Below are 25,209 nucleotides of genomic sequence, written 5' to 3' on the forward strand. Positions count from 1 at the left end.
AACCTTGCATGAGAGGCTTTATACATCCTCTGCAGCTTTCCAGAAGCTGCTCTGATGTATCTACTCGCACCTTACTATCACTGCCCATTCCACGTGTGTATCCTGCCCTTCCCCATCTGTTCTCCTTCCCACCTCTTTATTTCAATTAGCAACAATGCTGTTGTTGGGCTTTCTCATTCAGCCATTCGAATCCACCACTTTTCTGTATATTTCAAATGTAACATGATGACATTTCACCTCATTCTCAAACAGACATGTCAAGAAGGTATTCTCCTCCGATTGTGGGGCGGAAACCAAGGTTCACAGAGATGAAGTTACTTCCAAGTTTTTGAAGCTGGGCTCCGACCCCAGGGTCAATGCCCCTTTCCCGTTCCCTGCCTTGGCTAACAAGAGACAATCATGAAAGGCACATGCCTCTTGCGGCGATCACGATGGCCATTTAAAAAGGTAACAATAATTATATATTTGGCACCACTTACATTATTGCAATATTCCACTAATGCGGTTATCAAGTGATTGTGAGAAATGTCACCAAAAAACCGTGGGTCGGGAATAAAGGGGGAAAAAAAAAGACTTACAATTCTGATGTCTTTCCAAAAGCACATCTCAATCATGGTGCAGAAACAAACTTAGGCAAGAATGCTACTCCAACGTAAATATACACACATATAAAAGCAAATAATCGGGGTTCAGTTTTGCCAATTTTATTGAACCAATAAAATTCCTACTAATAACAATGAAATAAATTTCTGCAAGTATAAATGTGATACAGTTTAACAAAACCCATTGTTCTGTACCTATAAATAGATTTTCAAAATGTCATAAAAAGTGCAGTTATGAATTGTTAACATGTTTAATACACAGTTCCTTTATTTCAAATGTGTTTGTCTTGACCCACTAACAGTTCCTTCTGCATCTCTTCAAATAATATTACCCATCCCTCAAAAAAAAAAAAAAAGCCATTAAAGCACTAGAATATTACACATAAACTGATCCATTCAGGTCAGCTTTAGTCAGAATTGTAAAATCGGCAACATAAGAAAAAAATAAAACCTACTTATACATACAAAAAAGCTTTCATGGGTTCTATAATCTCCTTAACTGCTGACTCCCGTGGAGGGCATAATAGTTGAAAAGGCTTATATGGTTAACTACCTTAGACTACTACATCTAGAGCAGGGTCCGGTTTGCCAGCACAAGTTTAAAGTGGCTGTTTATCAAGTCTGCTATTTTCAGAATTGAAACTATAAATATAGGACTGCCATTTGACGCCGAAAACTGTGTGAATCCTAAATTGCATCAATGATCTATTTGATAAAAGCTTATTCTAATTGAAAACCTTATATAGTAAGAGACTGATATATATAGCAGTCTTAAAGATCATGTCATCTGCCTCACATTAGTCCAAAGTCACGTGCTTCGTAAAAAAAAATTACAGTAACAAAACACAGGACTACAAAGGCAAAACATCACAGCTTCTGATTACATTGAATAAAAAGTACCAAGGAACGCAAAAGATAAATCTGTATTAATACTGATGAATTAAAGAACTATAATAGACATTTCACAGCATGCTACATATATCGCTCACAACTGAAGGATAAAATGATGTCTAAAATTGAAAGTAACAAGTTGGCAATCTGATTTCATGTGCAATTCAGCTACAAAGTCTTAATATATACATTCATTATGTAGCTGCCCTGCAAAAATCAGGATTTTTTTTTTTTAAAAAGAGATTTCAAGTTCAAATCCTATTTCATAAGCTAAAGGATACATCCAGTTCTTCCATGACCAGGAAAGTTTTCAGGTTTGAAGGAGCTAATCCAAGGAGCAAGGCCATGTTCCGAGTTGACCTGATGGGGTTCTTTTTTACCTCACTCAGATTGTGCATGTGGATGTGACTATTCTATTAGCATGGAGAAGATGCCAGATGGGCTTGGTTTGCTTCCTGTGTCTACCTTGAGTTGAAAAGAGTAGATATGAAGAGAAAGAGGAAGGGAAAAATCGTATTTTCTTTCAGAGAAGATCTGTGGATGCAAAGACAATGCATACTAGATAGAGAGTTTGGATCACTTTCCGTGATGAGCAAGGGTACCACTGAACTCCTGCTTTTTATTTTAGAGAACTAGTGAAATTCAGAAAGGAGAAAACAGTCTCTCAACATGACAAAGGAAACATCTTCCTATCCAACCAATAGGTTTCCTTTATCCCTCCTTTTGAACCTTATGAGATTTGGAAGTCCGTGGAAAATCTGTAAAGATGGATTAATTTAAGAAAGAGATGGATAGCCACTTTCATTTGCTAAGTGTCATAATGCACACACTCAGCTAATCAGAATTCATGAACAACACTTTAGCATTAAAGACCAGAGTTTCTCTCTCCCTTTGATAATCTTTCTGTGGAAATGATACATTCATTTTTAAGAGGTTCAACTGAGAGGTACAAGAAAAATAGACTGTTTTAGCAAAATTCATATACCAAAAATTATATTTATTATACTTACTAATGTTTGATGTGGTCCTATCAGCTATAAGTCAAACGGGGTATTTGTTCTAAAGGCTATTTTATAGTATGCCTTTCATTATCTCAAAGATTTCCACAAGCATTGGAAAAAAATCAGATATTCCTTCTCCCCACCCCACCCCCTTATTTTTCCTTTTTCAATTCTCTGCTTCATAGTGATAAATCAGAATGAATTTAAAGCTAGAACGAACACTTTGGGACATACGATTTAATAAAAACCATCCCTTCAACATCTTTTATGAAGTCTCATTTCTTAAATGAGACATCGATCCATTCCTGGGCCCCTGAAGCCATTTGACTAGACTCTGCTGTCAGGTTGGGTTGTTCATGAACAGAACGTGAAGCGTTCAGATACCATCACAGGTTGTCATAATCTGTACTTCCACACAGAGTGGTTCATCATCAGGTGGGACAGCCATCGGTAGAGCAACATGCCCCATGTTAGAAATCTGACTAGGGCTGTCATCCCTGAACCACAGAGAGTGCACATCGGCCAGAGTGGAGGGACTACAGTGGTTTCCTCCTTTAGGCACGTGTTCCTTAATGACGCAGTCTGGATATGCCTGGAATGCAGCCAGGGGAAGACAAGACTACAAAGTCAATGCATTCCCTTTCCATCCCATAAATACTTTTCTCCCCGCTTGAGAACACAGTAGGAATGGGGGGTAGAAGCTTAATCTGACCCAGGAAAACTTGTCCAAACTCTCATGCGCCCAATTGTGTGGTACTTTATCTATGTTCTGTATCGAGTGGGCTCGTGTGATCTGATGGGACCACAGCAACATCCTTTATACTATGTCCTTATATTAGAAATGTGTTTCAAGGCCCAAGCAATAACAAACAATGAAACACCACCCATTTACACGCCAGAAATGTCCTGATCCACTGAAGGGTTACAGATCACTCTGGATTGCTAGAGAATCTTAAATTTACATTCAGATAACTTGGACTAACACCAGTATTTATTTCCTAATATAGATCCAGGTTAGGATGGTAAACTCAATCATGTTAAAGTCCCACTAAATGCTAAGTTCTGCATGGTAGAAATAGTTCCATTTCTGTATCATGTATAAATATAAAGACTTCTACTCTGATAGAAGGCAAAAATCTCCTACAATTTATTAAAATATGGAAGTAGCATTATTGGACAACAGAGAGTAAATCCATGAAAAGGTTGGATACTCTGAATTTATAGGCTCTTTGGGGATGAGGTAGAGGACAGCATGATATTTTGGCAGCCAGGAAAGAGTTAGAACGGTATGGGATGGACAGGCTTATGCTCAGTGCCGCATAGTATCTGGTAGGGTGTCCAGGGCAAAGCTTAGCCAAAATGTAGCTGGATGGTTGAAGGACTTAGGCGGGGCTGGGATGAAGTCATATTCTTAATGAGTGGAGGAAAAGTAACTCAGAAAAGAGAATGCTGGTGACACTCAGCAGGTGGCTGGTGATGTTTGGTTTGGATTGTGAAAAGGCCTGCAGACCAAGACAGGCTGAGGGAAGTGGGGGGACAGTGAGCATGTAGAAGGTTGAGGCACTTGGGGGAAAGAAAGCAGGCAGGAGAGGGTGGATTGAATGCAGGTAGGAACTCCCAGAGGGGAATGTTCCTTTACAACAGGTGTACGATGCTGAGGACTGCCACACTCAGTGTGATGTTCCACGTGTTCTTTGAAAAACTTTTCCTTTCACAGGGCTCTGCCTCTGCCTCTAGGATCCATTTAACCCCAGCTGTTTTTGTTCTAGGTCTCACCTGAGCGGACACTGCTAACTGGGCCCAATTAGCATGGAAAGAAGCTCCACACATGGGGGCATTTAAGTTCTGTTGACTGAGAAGAATACATTCATGTTACAGTACTGTTCTGAGGAAAGACTCCGTAATTTAATTCTCAGTCTCCAGAGGGATACAGTAGGGAAACACAGATGAAGATGATGGCCACCAAGAATAGATTCTGGTGAGGACAAATTAAGTAACTTTGCACTTGATCTGAACTGAGGGGCCACCTGTCTTTCAGGGTGCTGTGGAATTATACTACCCAGAAAATTTCAGATACTGTTCATATAACGTTACTGTTGCATACTTTTTACTCCATGCAAGACCGCCTATTTGCATAAAAGAAGAAAAAGTCTGTTAGATAAAGAGAAGAGTTTAAGGTCTTGCTTTCCAGAGGAATGGTTTTGAATTGTCTTCAAAACACAACACAAAACAAAAACCTCATTTTACTGTCACAGTACAAATCATTTTTAGAACATGCACTGAAATTTATTTTTTCCCCCTGATGAACTGTCTTTAAGAGTTTAAAAGAATCTTACTGTTATCTATGTATGCACTCTGCACTAAAGTGGTGAGCTATTTTTAAGTATAGATCTGTAATTGTTTGCTGATCATTTTATTTTGCGTGGGCATAAAAATCTTGTATTTTGGATTAAAAAACTCTATAAGGTGGAAAAAGGAAAAAAGCTGCTCTGGAATAATGTTATTTAATCTTCAGAAGAATTTAAGAACTTTAGGAGACTTTATAACACAATTAAAATAGGGGCTCTGGTTCAAACATGGTTTCAATATAAAGCTTCCACTGAGTTTTCTGTTCTAAAACAGCCCTGTGTTGCTCTGCCATAATTAAAGGCCAAGGCCGTGGCCCAGATTCCACATTAGCCATCTTTTATTGTAAAAGTACCCCAGATGGGATAAGATTCTTCCTGAGACTGAGACAACATGCTTGGTTCAAAAAAGTAAAGAAGGTAATGAGTGGTCTCATCTCAGAAAGCCTCTTTTCTGCTAACTATCACAAGCCCATCTGAGGAGGTCTAATTTGAAGGGCTGAATGGGGCAGCTGCTGGGCCACTCCCACAGTCAAGCGATCAGCTTACAGAACAGATTCACTTTCTGATAAGAGAGTATTCAGGTATTTCCTAAGGTGATCTGGGAAATTATGAATTACAACCAAAGCTGGTAAGTAAACAGATATCAATCAAGCATATACATCAGTGGGTTATTAGATTAATTTTAACATGATAAGCAATGAAGTTAGAGAATTCACATTCACATGTGCTTTTTTTCCCAAGTACACTTGCACATTTAAAGTTTGGCACAATGTGAGCTCCAAGGTGTAGGTCAGCATATTGTATAATCATGTCGTTACACCAATTGAACCAGATATCTCTTTTAAAAATATCACATTTTAATATAAAAAGCTATACTATAAATTACTACATAGTAAATTCAATACTCTGAAAAAATACCACCCTGGAAAACCACATCAGAATTTCAAGTTTGCATTAGAGAACGTTCCCAGCAAACTTGCTGCAAAATGATATTCACACCCTGGAATGCTGTGCATGCTGTAGCTCAGGTGCTCTAGCACCTCCGCAAGTCAATTTTTCTTAGCTGGTTCACTGAGGTTCATAAATATATATTGTTTTGTCTTTGTTTAAAGTTCCAAGTCGACTTATGTTCCTGATTACTGATGAGACAGATCAATGCTGAGCTAAAAAGAAACTTTGATAGAAAAGAGATCTAGGAAAGGCACTAATCATTTCCAAAACCCAAACTCAAACTACTTACATTTCTGGGGTAAAAAAAAAATAAAAGACAAAAACTAAGTGGCCATTTTAGTTACTTACACCTTATTTCCCCTTTTGGTCTAAAGCTCATATGGTGTTCTATGAGAATTTCTCCTCCTTTTCCATTTATAAAGATTCCATTCATTTTTAATCTTGTAATACAGGTCACCTGCACAACAATATAGGGCTAGTAACTGAAAGGGTTGTAGGAAATAACATGCCCCCCCCCCCCAATATCAAGAATAAAAGATAACCTCAACTTGAAAGTTCTAAATTAACATTTAGGCTATCATCCATGTTTTGTCATTTTCCTACTTTCCTTGCAGTTAATACCATCCATATAATGGGATGCCAAATAAAATCAACATATGGTATATGCAATTAAACAGAAGAGATCTGGCAAGAATTCTCTGAATAGTATCTTTAAATAAACCACCCTGTCTTAAAAAATATTAGTAATTTTTTCCTCGCATGGAAGATTTCAAACAAGATTCTGGTCTCTAAAAATGCAGAACCACCTCATGTTAGTAGGTTTACAGTCATCTTTCTGTTTTCTTATCTGAAATCAAATCTAAAAGAAAGCAACCTAACATGTTGTACCAGAAAAGAATGATGAATGCAAGGGCAAAATGATCTAACAAAACACTCATCCACGATTCTTTCATGGGAGAAAATTCCTATATAACAAGTAAGGAAGTAAGTCTAAGATGAAATCTTTGTGGGAACTCTAATGGAGAATTTTGATGATATTATTTACTATGAAAAAAATGGAGCGGTTTTTAAAAAATTAGCATGTTTGTGTACAAGTCACCCTTAATTAACCAAAAAAGTGTTTAAGCAGTGCAGTCGTGTCCTACTGGATAGCTGTAAGCATCTCTTAGGCACTTCACTGGTTCATTAACACAATACAAATTAAAGCTATAAACACATAATGTTGTGCTCTGTGAAGATAGTCTAATCAAGCAACATAAACCAATGCGAAAATGTGACTTTTTGGATGCTTATTCCTCCCCTAAGACTTGATATCTTTTTAAACCAGTTGTCCAAAGAGATTTTTTTTTTCCTGGGGAAGGGGGTGCTTTGGCATTAGGAAAATAATATTGTTCAACCCCAGTAAGGCAAAAGCCTTGAGTGCGATAAAGAAATTGGAACCAAATTTCTTTATGGCTCTGTTCAAAAGGACACTTCTGCAATGACATAATGGGGGGAATGTTCAGCAGAGTATTTTTTCCCAACATATTGCACTTTTTTTGTTGTTGTTGCTATTCGATCACATTAATGCATAGAAACACAATTTTTTACCTTTGAGTATTCAACTGTTCAACCTATTTTAAGAAAAACCACAGGAAAGGAGTTCTAAAAGCCTATCAGGAAAAAATACAAGTCTATTAACCTTCCTCTGCTTACTGCAATATAGAAAACACTATGAGAAAAGAAAAATGTGCAAAGAAACTTTTTGGTCAATCTTGTGTGGGGACAAGTTTGTATGTGCCAACTGAATGAACTGTGAGCAGCTCTGTGAGCACTGATTATTTCGGTGACTGAGGATGGCTGTCGGTGATAGAAAGGATTGTGCATAATTCCACTTTTCATATATACATCTGATATGGAAAACGGAAACTTCCTTTTTCAGAAGAGAAAGAAAACAGCTGAATTTGGCATTTCAGTAGCATGCTATAGAATTCATCATGATTAATTTCACATTAAATTATGGACAATGGCTGTATCACATTTCACGTTATCGCCAATAGCAGTTAAAAACAAAAACAAAAACAAACAAACAAGAAAAACCACAAACAGTGCCTGACAAATTATCTCCTGGGGACACAGATAATGTGTCCTGTGAGCAGCTTAGTTCAAAAGCGCATGCTTTTCCTCCACCAGATTTAGGACACAACATTAAAAGTTTAGAATGGCCAGAGGAGGCCATTCTGTGCTGAATTCCAATATCTGAAGAACAATTGCTTGAGCAGATTGTAAGCGCTTTTCCTTATTTAAAAAAAAAAAAAAAAAAAGGAAAGAATACAACATACATACAAACCCAAAAGCGCTGAAGTTAAGCATTAATAAACCAGGTTCATGATTTATGATCAGTATCCCAAAATCCAACTATAAAACAATGCAAAGTAGTGCTCCTCAGTATTATTTTTGCTTTTGTTAGTAATGTTAAGCATCAAGAAAAAGAAAACACATCATTGCACATGACAGCCGCCGAAAAGAACGGCTAAACTTTGACATTAGAGAATTGAATAATGTTTGATGCTACATCACAAACAGCTTCTGATGTATATCTTGTGTGAAAAAAGGCTTTACACACATATGACATTTTCGCTGGCTGACGATGCTTCAGGTCAAATGCCGAGTTATGGCACGAAGGGCATAAAGGAGTTCAGCTTGCATCCGTGCTTCCATTAAAAGTAGATTTACATGAACCTAGAAATAAAAATGTTCATCTCCTTAGTGACCACTGTAAACAGCTGCCAAAACTTTTTTTTTTTTTTTTACATATGGGACACTCACACAGGTTCATCAGGTTTATACAGACACAAGTACAGACATGGACATGTCTGCGCAGACATGCCTAGGCATATTGATGCAGGTAAATGATGTAAGGGCTCATTTGCAAAACTGTTTGTAAACAAGAAATGTCTCTCATGAGCAGGAAAAATGACCTCCAAAAGCCTTGTGAGATACCAACCATTATGTCAAGATGTACATTATGTAATCAAGCTTCTGGATTATGATATAACTGTTTTAAAATATTTTTATAAATGACAACTTGCCTGCAAGTTATACTTGCTTCCAGTTGTAAAATCTTACATGGCTAAAAATCAGCTCGACATTTCTTAGTGTCTATGTTCATTCCTTGGGAAGCTTTTAAAAACGTTTCTTACTGTGGACTTGAAAGATACTCAGGTGAAAACCTGAAGCTGAAAGCAGTCTGTAATCAGTGTCTGGTCCTTATTATTTCTGCACAGCTTCCCTGGAATCTTTCAGAAATAACTGAACAGCTTCTGAGTTTTGAGGGAGATAGACCCCAGCTGATGGGTTAAAATTAATACCTACATATTTTTGAAATTCACTACAAAGAAATGTATTTTGAAATTATATGTATTTTGAAAACATTCTACAGGTTATATATACTGTTAGATATATTCCCCAGATGAGTAAAGAAAATTTCTAGATACAACCCATTAAAGGAAGAAAATCTAATGTAAACATATAAACAGGGCATAAAGATCCATTGAGAAGAGATGCTGGCAGTAAAATGGGTTATTTATCTAATGTGTGACTGGCTCTAAGACTTCAAGAAATCTGTTAGGTTTAGGCCATAACATTCTCTGCCAAGGTCATAGAATTAATTAGTGATTATTAGGACCCTAAAGAGATTTTTTTACTCTCAAAAGCTTGTAAAGTGGTAAAAAATGGAAGATTCTTGGACTTACTTGTCAAAAAGACCTAGGATTTATGGGTAGTTCTTACATTATAATGTTGGTAAAGATCCTTAACATTTATTAGGTCTTAAATGATTCCTATATATTTCATCCAAAGAAATATTCTTTTATAATGGTATATACACACTTGGCTCAAACATCACGCATTGTATTGTCAAAATAGTCAATTACCAAATTGGAATGAGAAACTGTTGTTCTAGTAGGTTAACTCTAATGGCTAGTTACTCCCTAAATGGAGATACCTTCTAGGCCTGGGACAATCACACCTAATACATCTTGGTAGGTTTGATTTTTATTATCATTAGAACATTAGACATTTTCCTAAAGGTACTTTAAAAATATCAATATCCAGATCCAGCCTTTCAAAGGCTGACGCTACATATTTACTATACACACCACGTTGGCCAAAACATATAACCAAAATTTATAGTTAATACTCAATAGACTGGAATTTTAACATCTTTTTAAAAGATGGCCAGATGATACCACTTCCTTTTCTTTAATGGCACTCATTTATTAGTATTTCCTGTGTAATTTGCAGGATCGTTACTAATTACATTGGAATGTACCTAAGGTGTCTGTAACATCATCATGAAACACACCTTTTCTGAGTGCTTGAACTGACGCCAGTAACTATCATACATGCGCTTGGTGGTTCTTTCAGGATAGCAGGTCACTGTCTTAATGTAAACCTTCAGGCTTCGTTCAAGTAATTGATTAACTTCTCCGTAATCATAGTCATCATACCTATGAGCAAAATGACAACAGTTTTAAAATGACAAAGTCAAAATTTCTGATTTTTTAAATCTTATTTGAGAAAGAAAGAGAGAGCACAAGAGGGGGAAGGGGCAGAGGGAGAGGGAGAAGCAGACTCCCTTCTGAGCAGGGAGTCCAACGCAGGGCTCGATCCCAGGACCCCAGAATTATGACCAGAGCTGAAGGCAGATGCTTAATTGACTGAGCCACCCAGGTGCCCCCCAAATTTCTGATTTCTCAGTTTATATCAAGAGATGTTTATTGTATAGCAATTAAATACCAAAAACTCATTAACTAAATGTTGTAACAAATATTTACTGAATGCCTATCATATGCCATGTACTTTCCATGTACCTTTCTAGGCACTGGTGATACATGGATGAACAGAATAAACAAAAATCCCTAGTCTCATGGAATTTCTATCCTACTGGAGAAGAAAGGAAAAAACCACAAAAAATCTAGCATGTGAGGTGTCAGGGGCTGTTTACTGCTGTGGAGGGAAAGGGAAATGAGGCTGTGAGAAGAGGAACTGTAGTTTTAGGGAGGGGGGTGAGGCTGCCATTTGAGCCTATGCCAGGAGAAGTACCAGCAGGAGCCCAGAGGCTGGACTCAATGTGTATGGAGGCAGAGGGAGTGATGGACTGTGGCCCATGCTACTGACCAATCAAATGTGATGGGAACTGAGCCGTGGAAGCAGCCATACAGGGGCCAAAGGCAACCTCACTGGGAGTGGTCTGGTTAGTATGGTACCCTAGTGTGTTCAAGAGCAAATGGAGGATAAAATGGTGACAGTAAGTATATACAACGCTTCTTCAAAGAGATGTGCTGTGCATGGGAGCAGAAAGATGAGGCAAGGGCCAGAATGAAAAGAAGGATGAAGAAAGGATTTTTTTTTAAGATGAGAGAATTCACAGCATTGTGTATATACTGATGAGAAAGTAAAGAGGTAAAGTTGATTCTGCAGGAGAAGGAAGAATTTTGTTTTATTGTTTTATTTTCTTAAGTAAGGGCCTGAACTCACAACCCTGAGATTGAGACTAGAGTTGAGATCAAGATTTGGATGCTTAATAGACTGAGCCGCCCAGGCACCCCCAGAAGCAGGAATTTTTATTTATTTAATTTTTTAAAAGATTTATTTATTTATTCATAAGAGACACACAGAAAGAGAGGCAGAGGGAGAAGCAGGCTCCATGCAGGGAGCCTGATGTGGGACTCGATCCTAGGACTCCAGGATCATGCCCTGGGCTAAAAGCAGGCGCTAAACCGCTGAGCCACCCAGGCATCCTGGAATTTTTATTTTTAATTATAGTTGGCATACAATATGATATTAGTTATAGGTGCATGATACAGTGATTCAACATTAATATACTTCACAAAATGCTCACCATAAATGTAGTTACCATCTGTCACCATACAAAGTTATTACAATCTTATTGACTAGATTCCTGGGGTGAACATTACATCACCGTGACTTATCTCTTTTATAACTGGAACACTACCTCTTGATACCCTTCCCCTCCCCCTCTCCCAAGAGCCCTCAGTTTGTTCTCTGTATCAGTCTGCTTGTTTCTTTGTTTTGTGTTTTAGATTCCACATGAGTGAAATTATAAGGTGTTTGTCATTCTCTGATTTATTTCACTTAGCATTATACTCTCTAGGTCCATCCATGTTGTCACAAATGCCAAGATGTCATTCTTTTTAATGGCTGAGTAATATTCCATTGTGTGTGTGCATGTGTATACACACATACATATACGCAATATATATATGCGTATATACAATATGCTACACATATATATACACACACCACATCATCTTTACTCTAGAATAGGGATCTTTAAATGGAAGGAGATGGGAGTTTGTATACAGGTACACAGGGCTACAGAGTTTATCTGTAATAAAAGAGGAGACAGGGTAGAGTCAATGGGCACAGAGACTACTGGGAGCTCATGGGATTTCTCTTCTGTATTTTCAGTTAATTTTTAACTGAAACATATGCTTAGTTAAAAGTAAGTATTCAAAGATTTTATACGAGTTTTATTTGGTGGCATCTAACAGATAAATATAATCACCCATAACATTTGTCCTTTATTGTCTTGAACATAATTTATCACAATTGAATTATATTGTTAGTATTTATTCTTCCTAGATTAGGTAGGTATATTAAATGTGTTTTAAAATGTGATGATTGTATGTTAACTTACTGTCCGGAATGGTAAGTGAGCAAATAGCATAGTTAACTACCATTATAACAGTATCTTCTAGGTAGAATGGTTGACTATTAGTTGATATTTCAGGAAAATTTTTTTAAATGAAAATTATAGAAAATACTTTGCTTAACAAACTGAATTCTAATTCCATTCCGTAAAGGCTTTCTGATACTATATTAGAAAGAACATAGTAGAGTCAAACTGAATGTATTCTTAACTGGGAATTTATTCTTTTTCCATAACTGCCTTCAAAACCGAGCTCAAAAAGGCACATTCTCCCCAAAAAGCTTTCCTGATTAGACCAATCTATCTCATTCACTCATTTACTCACTGCCCTCTCAATGCCAATTTTCTAAATTTAGAGGCCATTAATTTATATTGACTGAGAGTTTCATTTCAATATTCTTATGTGAGCTTTATGAGGACACAATCTAACTTAGTTTCATTTATATCCTAATTACCATTCCTTTAAAAATAAACAAACAAACCAGCATTTATTACAGGGAACTAATGGGGCACAATGAAAGGTTTTTAGCTGCTTAATTCTTCCAGGAAGGATTCTTAAATTGAGTCTGATGCTATCCTATCCCTCAATGATTACTGATTTTTTTTTTCCCTCAGTAAAGTCTTAGTACTGTATTTCCAGGTGCCTGCTAAGATTCCCAACAGTCAAACAAAGAAAAAAGGTTTTTCTATAAAATGGAAGTCATTTTTCCAAATCAGAAGTCCACATGTAATATTTTCTCCCTAGTACTATATAGCACTAAATAGGACTCATGTCAGAATTTTCATTTAGAAATGTTTAAAACTGTCTCAGCAATGAACATACCTGATTCCAAACATACAGTGAACATAGTTAAATAAAGCTCTGCGCAGCGTGGTTGTGTCAACATCCTCATGGGCGGCCATAGTGTTATAGGTGAGATTGTAGACCATGCGAAACTTCTCATCAAGAAGATGTCCAATGTCAGAATAAAGTCTGTTCACCAGGGAGAACCCGTGATTTTCCCAGGTATAGTCCTAAAAGAATAAATTGTATCCAGTTACAAAATGGGCATTTTCCAGTTAAATTCCATGTTTGTAGTAAATGTAACTACTGAAGCAAGTACATGAAGATATTTCATATTTAATTCTAAGCTGATAGCTTTACTAGGAACCCTTCACATCAGTTCATAGATCAAAATGCCATGTAAGTTCCCTCAGTGGGGTCCATGGTTTGACATGCTGGTGATGAACTCTGGCCACCTCCTGTTGTCGTGTACTATGCAAACTATACCCTTATCTGGAAGAACCCCAGAAGACCTGAGAATATTCTTATGTGACCAAACCTACTCAGTGACACAGCAGATCATATGAAACAAGTGCAAAGGAGTCTGTCTTAATTCAAACTTCTACTTTCTTTAGGAGCCACATCACTACTGTCGTTCTGTTTTCTAGGGGTGGGGGTGTGGTAGCACTTAAGCCCATAACTACTGGTCTATGGTTTTATTACAAAATGCCATTTTATTATAAATGTAACTTTATCACTTGATTTCCTCCCTGCTCCTCTAAAAAAATTTTTGGTATGAATTTTATACAAAATTGGTATACAATTTTATACATGTAATAATGCAAGTAACTGAGTAAGACATTTCCTTTTGCCTTCTTAGAGAGGAAACATTGAAATAAAAATTCATCTCCTGGGAGATCAAATTAGACTAGGCCAAAAACTAGGTTACATCAAAAGATTCACAGACTATCAAAATGACCATTAATTTCTTTAGAAATCAATGTACTTACATCTCAACATTTCACAGTTAAAATGACAGTATTTATTCTCTAATTTCTCTGAATTAAGGCATCTTATACCTGAGCTCGGAATGTTGGCAAATGTTCTTCTCCTCGTCTGGCAAAGTCCTCATACCCAAAACCAGGGTCTTCGATATATCGAGAGACGTCAGATGTTATAATCATGTCATCTTCAAAATCTAAGGACAATAATGAACAATCCAGAATAAAGGAAATTGTGCAGAGAACAATGAAACTGCTCCATTGCCCTCAACTTTTTAGCTTTTCCATGGATTTCTGAAGTGACAATTTTGACTTCATGGCTTAAGTTTCTAATTTAATTTCATTACCAAATACTGACAATCGTAACATTTACCAGTAGTTGTCTGGGCAAAAACATGACTACATTGAAATATCTAATCAGTAATAGCAAAAAATCAATACACTAGCTTTACTTATTTAGAAAATGAAAATAGCACAGAGCTTTGAATATGTATTTCTATGTATATATATAAGTATAAAGCTTAAACTTTTTTTAAACTCTTGTGGGATGAAGTGGGCTGTAGGGAAAGAGAAGAGATGAAGGTGAAAGACCATCTGAAGTCTAACATTAAGACAGATTTTTGTTAAAATTCAATGGTGTTTCATCTGGATGTGTTCATGGTGAAAACAAGTGCAATTTAGTTTTTTTTTTTTTTTTCAATTTAGTTCATTTTTTAGCTCATGAAGAGGCATTGTGGGAGAAGGCCTGGGAAGGGAACTGGGACAGGGAAGAAAGTGGCCTTCTGGTACCACCATTATTCTGAGTTGACTTGGGCGCTAGAATAGAAAGGGTCAGTTTGAGAAAAGTCATTGAGTTTTACACCTAACGTATGTGTGCTTTTCTGTGGACATGGAAATAAAAAGGGCATACAATGTATGAGGTAAACAATGTGTTGAGATTGTGATTAGACTATTATAAAAGTGACATTCAGGAAGACAGGAAGACTACAACAATATTTTAAGACAGCTGACTTCTGTATACTTGATAATATTAAAAATTTACCACTGAACAATGTTAAGTGCCCAATGTATGTTAAATTGTTTGAAGATTATTCGAACTCACTTTTTTTTTTATGGATAGTCTGACTTTATAATTACTTTTTTCTGATCTCAACTACTGAAAGGGAATGAACAACCTTTATTTACTACTTGCTACCTAGAAAATGAACATACTGTTTTCAAAATAAAAAGAAGCTCCTTCCATGCAAAGAACAGTATTTTCTTAAGTATTTTAATCAATATCAAATAAATACAACTTAATAAATAACTAATAAAGAAATATTAGTTTCTAAAACAATTTTTTAAAAGATTTTATTTATTTGAAAGAGAGAGTGCAAGCAGGAGCGGGGGTGGGGCAGAGGGAGAGATAGAAGCAGATTGCTTTCTGAGCAGGGCTCCATCCCATGACTCTGAGATCATGACCTGAGCCGAAAGCAGACGCTTAACCCACTGAGGCACCCAGGTGACCCAGTTAAGCAACTTGATGGCATAAAATACTAATTCTTAACTGGACAGTGTTGAGAGGCTTAAAAAAATAATGCAATTATAGTAATTCATCCAAAAGACACAGTAAATTAATTTGCCTTCATTCTCCTTAATCTTTGCTATTTCATGAAAATCCTAGCAAGAATTATTCTCTTCACAAGGGGTTAGCCTTGCTTTAGGTCACTGCCATGGACTATAATAGAGTGCTTGATAATGGCAGGAAAGGTCAAGTACCCAGGATACCTAAACTTTGGAAATATTAAAATTCTTACCTAACTTCTTTACTATCCATAATGAGAAGAGACTGACATTTGCTGGGTACTTACTATATACCAGTTACTATGTTTTGTACTTAATATCTATTTTTTGTTTCAGTAATGCAAAAAGAAATATCTTCTTAAGAACTAAATTACTAATACCCTGTCAGTCCTGAGTGTCAGTAAGAAATACAATGTGGATCAGTTTAGGATGGTGTGGAAAACATGTAAACACTGAACTACTTAATTTGATCTGAAGCTTTTAAGTAACTCAGTTTTCTAAAGGGAAATCTTGGGCCTATCTCTAGCTAACCCATAACTACCACGTGTCTCCTCAGGCTGCAGAAGTCCTTTTGAGTAAATGGAAACACTTGGAAAATGGCATTTTCAATTCTTTGTCTCTTCACATTTATGAATGAGGTTATGCTTTCCTTAATTCAATCCATCGCATACTCGACAGAAATGAAGGAAAAAAATTGAAAATGTAGTTAGTGCTCACTGAGGCTGCTAGGAAAACTAGGAGTTTTGTGGGCTGTGAAGTAAAATCAAACCAAGAACAGTGAGTGATAACTGAAGTCTGCAAAACAGTTTCTCCCCTGATGTGTTCTCACTGCCCACACTGCACAACCAGTTGGTTATACTGGGCAAACATAGACTCTGGGGTTGATGATTACCCAGCTAGTTCATTTGATTTTGATGTTAGTTTTTGATTTGTCCATAAACATTTTCAAGTTGTCATATGACTTTTAAACATTTAAAAATAAACAATAATGAGTAACTAACCAAATGAGACAATTTATCCCATGAATAATAACCATTTATTCATTTTAAAATTAGGAGTCAATCAAGACCTGTCTTCTAGGCAATTTTGTTCACTTAAAGAAATGTACAAAAGTCTCTCAAAGTACAATATTTTTTAAAATTTTATTTATCCATTTGACAGAGAGAGAGGGCCAGAGAGCACAAGCAGGGGTAGGGGTAGAGGGAGAAGGAGAAGCAGGCTCCCTGCCGAGCCTGACGTGGGGCTCAATCCCAGGACACCAGGATTGTGACCAGAGCTGAAGGCAGACACCCAACCGACTGAGCCACCTAGGTGCCCCTACAAATACTTTTTTTCAAATTTATTTTAAGAAGTTAAAATTAGCACTCTGATTAACAAATCTAAAATTCCAATTTTAATTATATCTAAAGAAATATTTCAAAGTCTAGACTACAAGGAAATAGTATTTTGCACATTGGCTGCATTCTGCTGCCCCTAACATAATACAGAAAAAAAAAAAAAACCCTCTATTACAGTGAAGAAATAGTTTTCTAACTTCAAAACAAAAACAAAAAAAGAATAAAACCTGGTAAACTCTGTTACCAAGCTATAGAATACTACCTCTGTAGAACATTTTAAACATTTATTTTCTTCAAAAGGCTTGAAAAGCTATTTTTAGAATCTCTACATGGAATCTGGAATGCTTTATCACACAGGTCAAACCAAGAAATTCATTATGGAAAAAAAATACATTTCTATTTCCATTTCAAAACATGGTAAGGTTATAAAAAGGACCCAATTAGCTACTGTATGGAGTCATTTTTCTGTTACTTTTGTGGGACTGGCAAATACTGGGAATGGTTAAGAGTAAACAATGAAATGATTTATTTCCTTGACTGATTTACAAATGATACAGCCTCTTCTGTCAAAATTAGAACATAAATTTTTGGCTAGGACCTAAGACTTGCTAGTCAAAATCCACTACTGTAGAAGGCAGGATTCCCTGCTTAAGAGCCCAAGAAAGTACAGACTGGGGTCCAACATATATTTTTAAGGGGCACCTGGGTGGTTGAGTCAGTTAAGTGTCTGACTCTTGATCTCAGCTCAGGTCTTGATCTCAAGTTGTGAGTTCAAGCCCCACATGGGGCTCCATGCTGGGTGTGGAGTCTACTTAATAAAAAAACAAAACAAAAGCAGCTCTCAGAAGAGCTTTAATAAAGGAAACACACACACACACACACATACACACACACACACAGTGTTTTTTAAGTATTAAAAAATGACTAAGAGAAATAAAAATATTTATACCCTTCCAGCTCTAGTGATGTTAGAGAAGCTCTTAAAAATTAATGTCTGAAAGCAAATAGATATTACCAACCTTAATAAAAATGTTTACATTTTACAATCTTGGTTTACCTTGAAGGTTCACCTTAGGCTTATGATTTCCCTTTGTCCCATGCGTTCCCTCTGGATGGTTTTTATAAACATCTCTTCTGATTTTAACTCCCAATCATATGCCAATCATTTCCAAATTTTCCTCTTGAGTTTAAAAGCCTCTCCTGACCCTTCAGATCATCTGCTGGGCCCTGGCTACTGTGGTTTGTATCCTGGCAGCACTGACATCACTTGGGGGAATGACAGTAATGTGGTCTCTCAGGTCCTAGACCAGACTGAGTAAATCGGAATCTGCATTTTGATAAGATTCCCTAGTGACTGACATGCAATGAAAGTTTAAGGAGCAGTGTACTAGACATCTCCAGGCTGGAGGTTTTACAGACCTCTTAGCTTGAAATGTCCAAAATATGGCAGGATGCATGCTCCTTAAGCTTAGGAAGGTTATCACGGTAAGGCCTCTCTGTTTACCTAACCAGCTTATGTGGTAGCATTACATGCCTCATGGTTTATGCCCCCTTGTGTCTCTGTCCAGCATCATGTTTCCTTATCATGGTGCCATGGCTCTGCTGGTTGTTTACCATCGACTCTCCTGTCCCGCAGCCACTGACCGACTCCCTTGCACTCCAGTCTCTAAGACATAGAGTCCAATGGCTGGAGGAAGTCTTCCTCTATGGTCCCTCCTCTGCACACTCTTCCTCTACCCAGACTTGATTCAGGATCCTCTTCTAGGTTCATATACTGCTCACACTCTGCTATGTACAGTGCTGAGACTATAAAAGGTACTCAATAAAATGTTTGTAGGATGGATACTAAGCCAATGAGTAAAACATCAAGTTTCTTTATTTGGGATTTCCTGCTGCTTAGAAGCTCTGAGAAACTAGAACTTAATATAGTCAATGAAGTGGATAAAATCTTTCATAAAATAGACCACAGGGGAGATGATAAAAGGGGTTTTTGTTCTTCCTGGTGAAACTTCTGAGAACTACTGGTCAATGCTATGTTTAAAATTAACAAACAAGTTATGGCCTAATCAGTTACCTTTGGAATTTATGAGACTGTCTGGTCTTAAGACTAAACATTTTTTAAACCAATGAAACTCTATTTTTAAAATGTTATGTAGATTGATGACTTTGGAGGGTTTCAGCCTTCTATTGAGTCAATGCTATTTTTTTAAAGATTTATCTGAGAGAAAGAAAGACAGAGGAGTGAGGTACACAGGGAGTGGAAGAGAGAATCTCATGCAGACTCCCTGCTAGGTGCAGAGCCCGATGAGGGGCTTGATCTCATGACCCTGAGATCATGACTTGAGCCGAAACCAAGAATTAGCCGTTCAACTGACAGTGCCACCCAGGTGCTCTGATGCTATTTTAATAAAATTTACTCTGTGGTGTTCGAGATCTTTTTTAGTCATAACTGCAAAGTTGCCTAACTCAAAGTCTCTTAGAGTATTAGAGGGGGAAAAAGTGCATTTTAAGACAAGAGCAAAGATGTCTAGCTTTTAATACAGAATGAATTCCTCCAAATTCAACAGAAGAAAATGACCTAAATAATGCAGTTTTATAAAATGCTGAAGATGTCTCCAAAGAAATGCAAATGCAAGTACAATGTAATTTTAGAAGTAATCTGGAAAAGTAGCAGTGCGAGAACAATCCTCCCACATACTCCCCACATGCAAAAAATGGCAGAGATATGTTTTTTTTTTTTAATTTATCTATTGAAACAAGATTTCACTCATCATTTCAAAACATCGCAAAAGTAGAACGAACTAGGTATCCCTATCTAACATTGTAGGCAACTGTTCTGGCTTTGAATCACATTTTACCCAGGATGAGGGTGGACTACAAAGCTGGAAGTCCCTCGCCAATGGACCTGGAGTGTATTCAAGGATGCATCAATAGCATTAGGGGGAGCTGTAGGAGGAGTAAATAGGAGGAACATGGTAGTAGACTTGCTTTTATGGATCTGTATGGAAAATATGGATCGTGGTTAATCAGGGATGTAATAACTCAAAGGTAAAGACAGTGGCGGCAGGAGGAGTGGGGGAGCTCACCTGAATGAGGAAATGAATGAAAAGTGTCTCCAGAGACCACAAAAAGACTTTCTTTCTTCTCCTTCTCAAAGCGAGTGGTCATTTCTTCCTGAGATGCCTCTTCATCTTCCCTCTCTCCCTGAAGCCTCTTCATTCTGTCCATTAAGGCCTCTAGCTCACTTAGAGAATCGACAATCTAGGGCCAGGTAAGATAATGTTGGGTGTCAGTTATATTAAGAATTATTCTAGTAAGTGTCCCTACTTTTCCAGTGCCACCTTATTATGTACAGTGGGCATAGTTATTTAGTTCCCAGGTGGGTTTTCTGTGAACTCCAAACAAAATCATATGACATATTCAAATGTTTTCAGAAGTATGAGTTTTTTTGTTGTAGTTATAAATATATTTAACCTAGAATTCTAGCATTTGGTGTATATTAAATTATAGTTTATTTTATTTTTTTAAAGATTTTATTTATTTACTCTTGAGAAAGAAAGAGAGAGAGAGAGAGAGAGAGAGAGAGAGAGAGGCAGAGACACACAGGCAGAGGGAGAAGCAGGCTCCATGCAGGGGGCCTGACGTGGGACTCGATCCTGGGTCTCCAGGATCACGCCCTGGGCCAAAGGTGTCACTAAACCGCTGAGGCAGCCGAGCTGCCCCTATAGTTTATTTTAAACAGTGAGGCAGCCTTATAATTTGTAATAATATCAATTTGCTTTAAAAGCCTCTTTAAGATAATTCAAAACTTCATATACAAGTTAAATTTTTATAGTAGTAAAAGTTGTGCAGAAATATTTCAAGTATATGATATCTTGTTTAGTCAAATTCTTTCTAGATATTTTTCATGTTGGGAAGTTTAAAGGCAAAATAGTAAAGAAAAACAAAGTCCAGAAAACTAACCCCAAAGTTGCTGCCTGTAAGGGATGCATTCTCTATATTGTTATCATTAGCGAGATCACAAACACAGAAATTGTTGACTGATATTAGCCTGAATCCATTGGAGATTTCTGGATCCCTCTCTGGATTGATGCCACTACCAAAAACAAAGCTTGCCAAAGCATGATAATGTGCCAGTAGGACCACAGCATGTACCAGTTCGGGCAGAGACCAATTATTTTCTCCAGTTTTGACAAGTTTCTGAAACAAGAAAGCAAATCAGAGTGAGAATGAAAATCACAGAATGCTACACAGCAATTTTAGAAAGCATGGAAAATCTACCAACTTTTTATGTCCATTTATAGCAATTAAACTTAAAACTCCCTTTTAAAAATGCTTTGTATAACAAAGATACGGCTTTGGTCAAACAATAATTACATTCAACTGTCAAACCTAACAGCGTAGTTATGTTGTAGATTCTAAATCTCTTATATGTACAATGAAATTTCTGCTTTCAAAGCACTTTTTACATATGTTATTTTAATAAGATATTTCAGAATATCAAGGAACACAGAAGCTAGAAGAGACTTTAAAGATTACCTAGAAAAGCTGCTCATTTTAAGGTTTTTAGGTAGACTATCTTAAAAGTCACATAAAAATCCAATTCAGTAAGTCAACGTTTAGACAGCTTCCTGATGGAGAAAGAGCCTGTAGCTGATGATAGAAACCGTAGAATACTAAGAACTTCAAAAGTTTCAAAGCACTTTTTTATATGCTATTTTACTTGAACCTCCTGCTGAATGATGGAATCACAAGGGAAGCCATTAAAAACAGTGATGTCTGCATCCTCACTTTCTCCAAGAGCCAATTCCATCTGTCGAATCCATCAGAGATTGTTTCCCATCAGTGTCCTATCTTGCTGGTGTACATGTGCGTGTGTGCACATCCTGCTGCTCCTCACAAATCGACACTTTAATTTGACTCACTTCACAGCCAAACCCCCATGATAAACCTCTTATGCTTTACTCTCCATTAATCACACACACACACACACACACACACACACACACACACACACGAAATTTAATATATCACCAAAAGCTCAGGAAAAAGAAAAGGAAAAATTAATCATATTCTATCACCTTCATATAACTTATACATATTTTATTTTTATAAGCATAATTATATCATCAGAGTAACACATCTATTTTTTCTCTGCTTTTCAAACCTGACATTTTGACATGTTCATTTTTCATGAGGCTACACTGTCTTATATTAAGCATGGACTGTATATTCCATAGCAATGGATGTTACTACTTCTGCAAGCTTTCCTTTACAGTTAGATATTCAAATTGACTCTAAAGTTTTTTTTGTTTGCTATTATGAATAGCATCTTCATGCTATAGCTTTGAATAATTCCTAATAGGATTTTTAGGGCAACTACACTTTAAGACTTTTGATAAAACTGCCAAAAAGCCTTCCAAAACAACTGGTAGCATTTACAATGCCTCTGTCAGGCTTTCCAAGAGTATTAAACCTGAAAGAATAGACAGTCGATACTCATCTTGAATTTCTCATCTTACCTTCATTTCTGTTTTTTTTTTTTTTAATTCATTGTAATTTGTTTTCTTTTTTAAAGCAAGCTCCTGAAGCAACTTTCACTAAGGTTACAAAGGACCTCCGAAAGGCCAAATCGAATTATTTCTGTATGCTCCCACTTCTTCCTATCTCCTACCCCCACCTCACATAACCTTCCCTACATTCTGTAACCTGAAGCTGTTAGCTACTTTTCCAACATATAATGTTTCACACTCTATTATTTGTCTGGGATACCCTCCTCTACTTGAAAATTCCCACTTACTCTTCAAGACCTATCTCAGATGTTACCTCTTTCACGCAACTTCCTTATCCCATTCTTTTTACCCATATCTCCATAAACCATTGTGCTGTGCTTATTGGTCATTACCTCTCTTTCTTTCTTCCCCTAGAATCCAAGCCTGTTCAAGGGCAGGGTCTATCTTTTTAGAGCCACCACAGAAGTAATTAACATACGACATAAAAATAATGATTAATTCTTCATCTAAGTAACACACTGTCAAATCAGAATGTAAACCTCAGGGCAGCATTACGTTTCACAGATTCCCAGGTACTCAATCTCTGAGAGTACAAAGACTTAAAAAAGCTCAGTTTGGTTTAATTGAGCAAATAACGAACAAAAATGTAGCCTAAGAAGAGGATCAACAAAACCAATGACATTTCTGCTCATCAGAAGCAGGGAATTTAAATACCTCAGGCTTCTCTGATAATAATTTAGTGACAGCTGTTATGTATTGAGTAGTTACCAAGCCCAAGCACCATGCCAAGGATATCCTACAAAGGGCCCCACCCTTTCCACCTGCAAGTGTTCTAGTCACTAGCAACTCTGTTTCTCCTGAGTTGGAAGAGTTCATTTTTCTTTCTTTTGGAAAGAATGGAAAGAAGCTCCTTTCCACCTGCAAGTGTTCTAGTCACCAGCAACTCTGTTTCTCATCTAAGCTCCAGCTTCCAGAGGCACTTAAGTGTTCACTCCAGTTGGCAAGTCACTTTTTATTTGCAAAATTGTAATTTCCAAATCTTAAAATTATGAAATGTTAGAACTACAAAAGAGTCTGGAACTCATTTAATCAAGGCCCCTCATTTCATAGAGGGGGGACCTCCCGAGGCTGGGAGAAGTTAATTCACTCAAGGTCACAAGTGCGAGAACCCAGGTAGCCTATCGTACCAGTTTTCCTTTGTTCTACCTCTTGCTTGAAAACAGAAATCAACATTTCTCATGAAAGCAGTTAATTATTGATTACCTGAAGAGGAATATTCTATTTGTACCTAGATTAAACCACAGACTTTCTATATTTCTCTCTTCTACATGTTGATATCTTATTTTTTGTTTCTAACATGCAAGTATTTAAAATTAAGTCTTAAGCAAAAAAAAAAAAAAAAAAGAAAGAAAAAGAAAAATGAACTCTTAGCTAGAATCAATAATAAATTTCTTTTTTATTTTAAAACAGCTCTCAGTACCTGAATGTGCTCTTTCGTGATCAGCCAGGGTCGGTGAGCTAGCAGCTTGTTTATTTCATTAAGATTTTTCAGTCTTTGTGGTACATATTCCAAACCATTCAACCACTCAGCAATACCTCCTGTCTTCAAAAATTCATCCACATGCATGTTTATTAGGTAGGAACACTGATGTCTAGCCGCAGCCTAAAACACAAGAAGAGTCAGTTGATACAATAATCGTGGTTGTTAAAATAATAATAATAATAATAATAATCGTGGTTGTTACTCTACTATTTCTAAACAAACAGGAATTCATTTGGAGTTTAATAGTTTTAATAACCAATAATTCTTTTCTTACAGATTCCTTCTCCTGCTAAAACTTCTATCACAATATGTCACAGATTCTTTTTTTTTTTTTTAAGACTTTATTTATTCATGAGAGACACAGAGAGAGAGGTGCAGAGACCCAGTCAGAGGGAGAAGCAGGCTCCATGCAGGGAACCCGATGCAGGACTTGATCCCAGATCCCAGGGTCGCACCCTAAGCTGAAGGCAGACACTCAACTCCTGAGCCACCCAGGTGTCCCTATGCCACAGATTCTTGAATCAATACTTGTAGCTGATAGTTGTATTAAGCGAACAGCTGTCACATGTAGATAGTTACGTCCTTAGCCAGAAGAGGGAATGGATTAACCTAGAATCTACTTTCTAGTTGTGAAGAACAAGAACATACATGTCCATTTCATGATGGTAAATGATATAAACTATGTTCTATTTAAAACACAATAAAATCTCACTAATTTATATTCTACTGATTCATAATGCATGCTAATTTGGGTGCTCCTCTTACCCCCTTTAAAATAACAGTGATTTTGGTCTTACTGGAAACATCGCCCTACTAGGACAGGCTCCATGACACCTTTCTTCCTGTGCAGTCAAAACCAGCCTTAACACCAATGGTTTCGGGAAATCCGTTCAAAGCAGGCTTTTCACCGCTCCTTTCCCTAGCACTGCTTCTCAGGAAAATAATACCATCTACTGATTCTGTTTTCTGTATCTTGCTTAT

At 36.9% G+C, this 25,209-nt stretch overlaps 1 protein-coding gene across 3 annotated transcripts in view; it reads right to left on the bottom strand.

Annotated features, from left to right (window-relative positions):
• Nucleotides 1–688: 688 nt before the first annotated feature.
• SESN3 (sestrin 3) overlaps nucleotides 689–25,209 on the bottom strand; it is a 70,018-nt gene continuing 45,497 nt past the window's right edge. For all 3 annotated transcript variants that reach the window (XM_072726217.1, XM_072726216.1, XM_072726218.1), the window contains 7 exons: nucleotides 24,166–24,348; nucleotides 21,136–21,372; nucleotides 20,259–20,433; nucleotides 14,351–14,469; nucleotides 13,332–13,522; nucleotides 10,139–10,283; nucleotides 689–8,514 (listed from right to left, as the gene is read on the bottom strand). In XM_072726217.1, the coding sequence (XP_072582318.1) occupies nucleotides 8,428–8,514; nucleotides 10,139–10,283; nucleotides 13,332–13,522; nucleotides 14,351–14,469; nucleotides 20,259–20,433; nucleotides 21,136–21,372; nucleotides 24,166–24,348 (1,137 nt within the window). In that variant the 3' untranslated portion in view covers nucleotides 689–8,427. The remainder of the gene's footprint in view (nucleotides 8,515–10,138; nucleotides 10,284–13,331; nucleotides 13,523–14,350; nucleotides 14,470–20,258; nucleotides 20,434–21,135; nucleotides 21,373–24,165; nucleotides 24,349–25,209) is intronic.

This window comes from Vulpes vulpes, chromosome 11 (assembly GCF_048418805.1).
Source record: "Vulpes vulpes isolate BD-2025 chromosome 11, VulVul3, whole genome shotgun sequence".
NCBI classification, from domain to species: Eukaryota; Metazoa; Chordata; class Mammalia; order Carnivora; family Canidae; genus Vulpes; species Vulpes vulpes.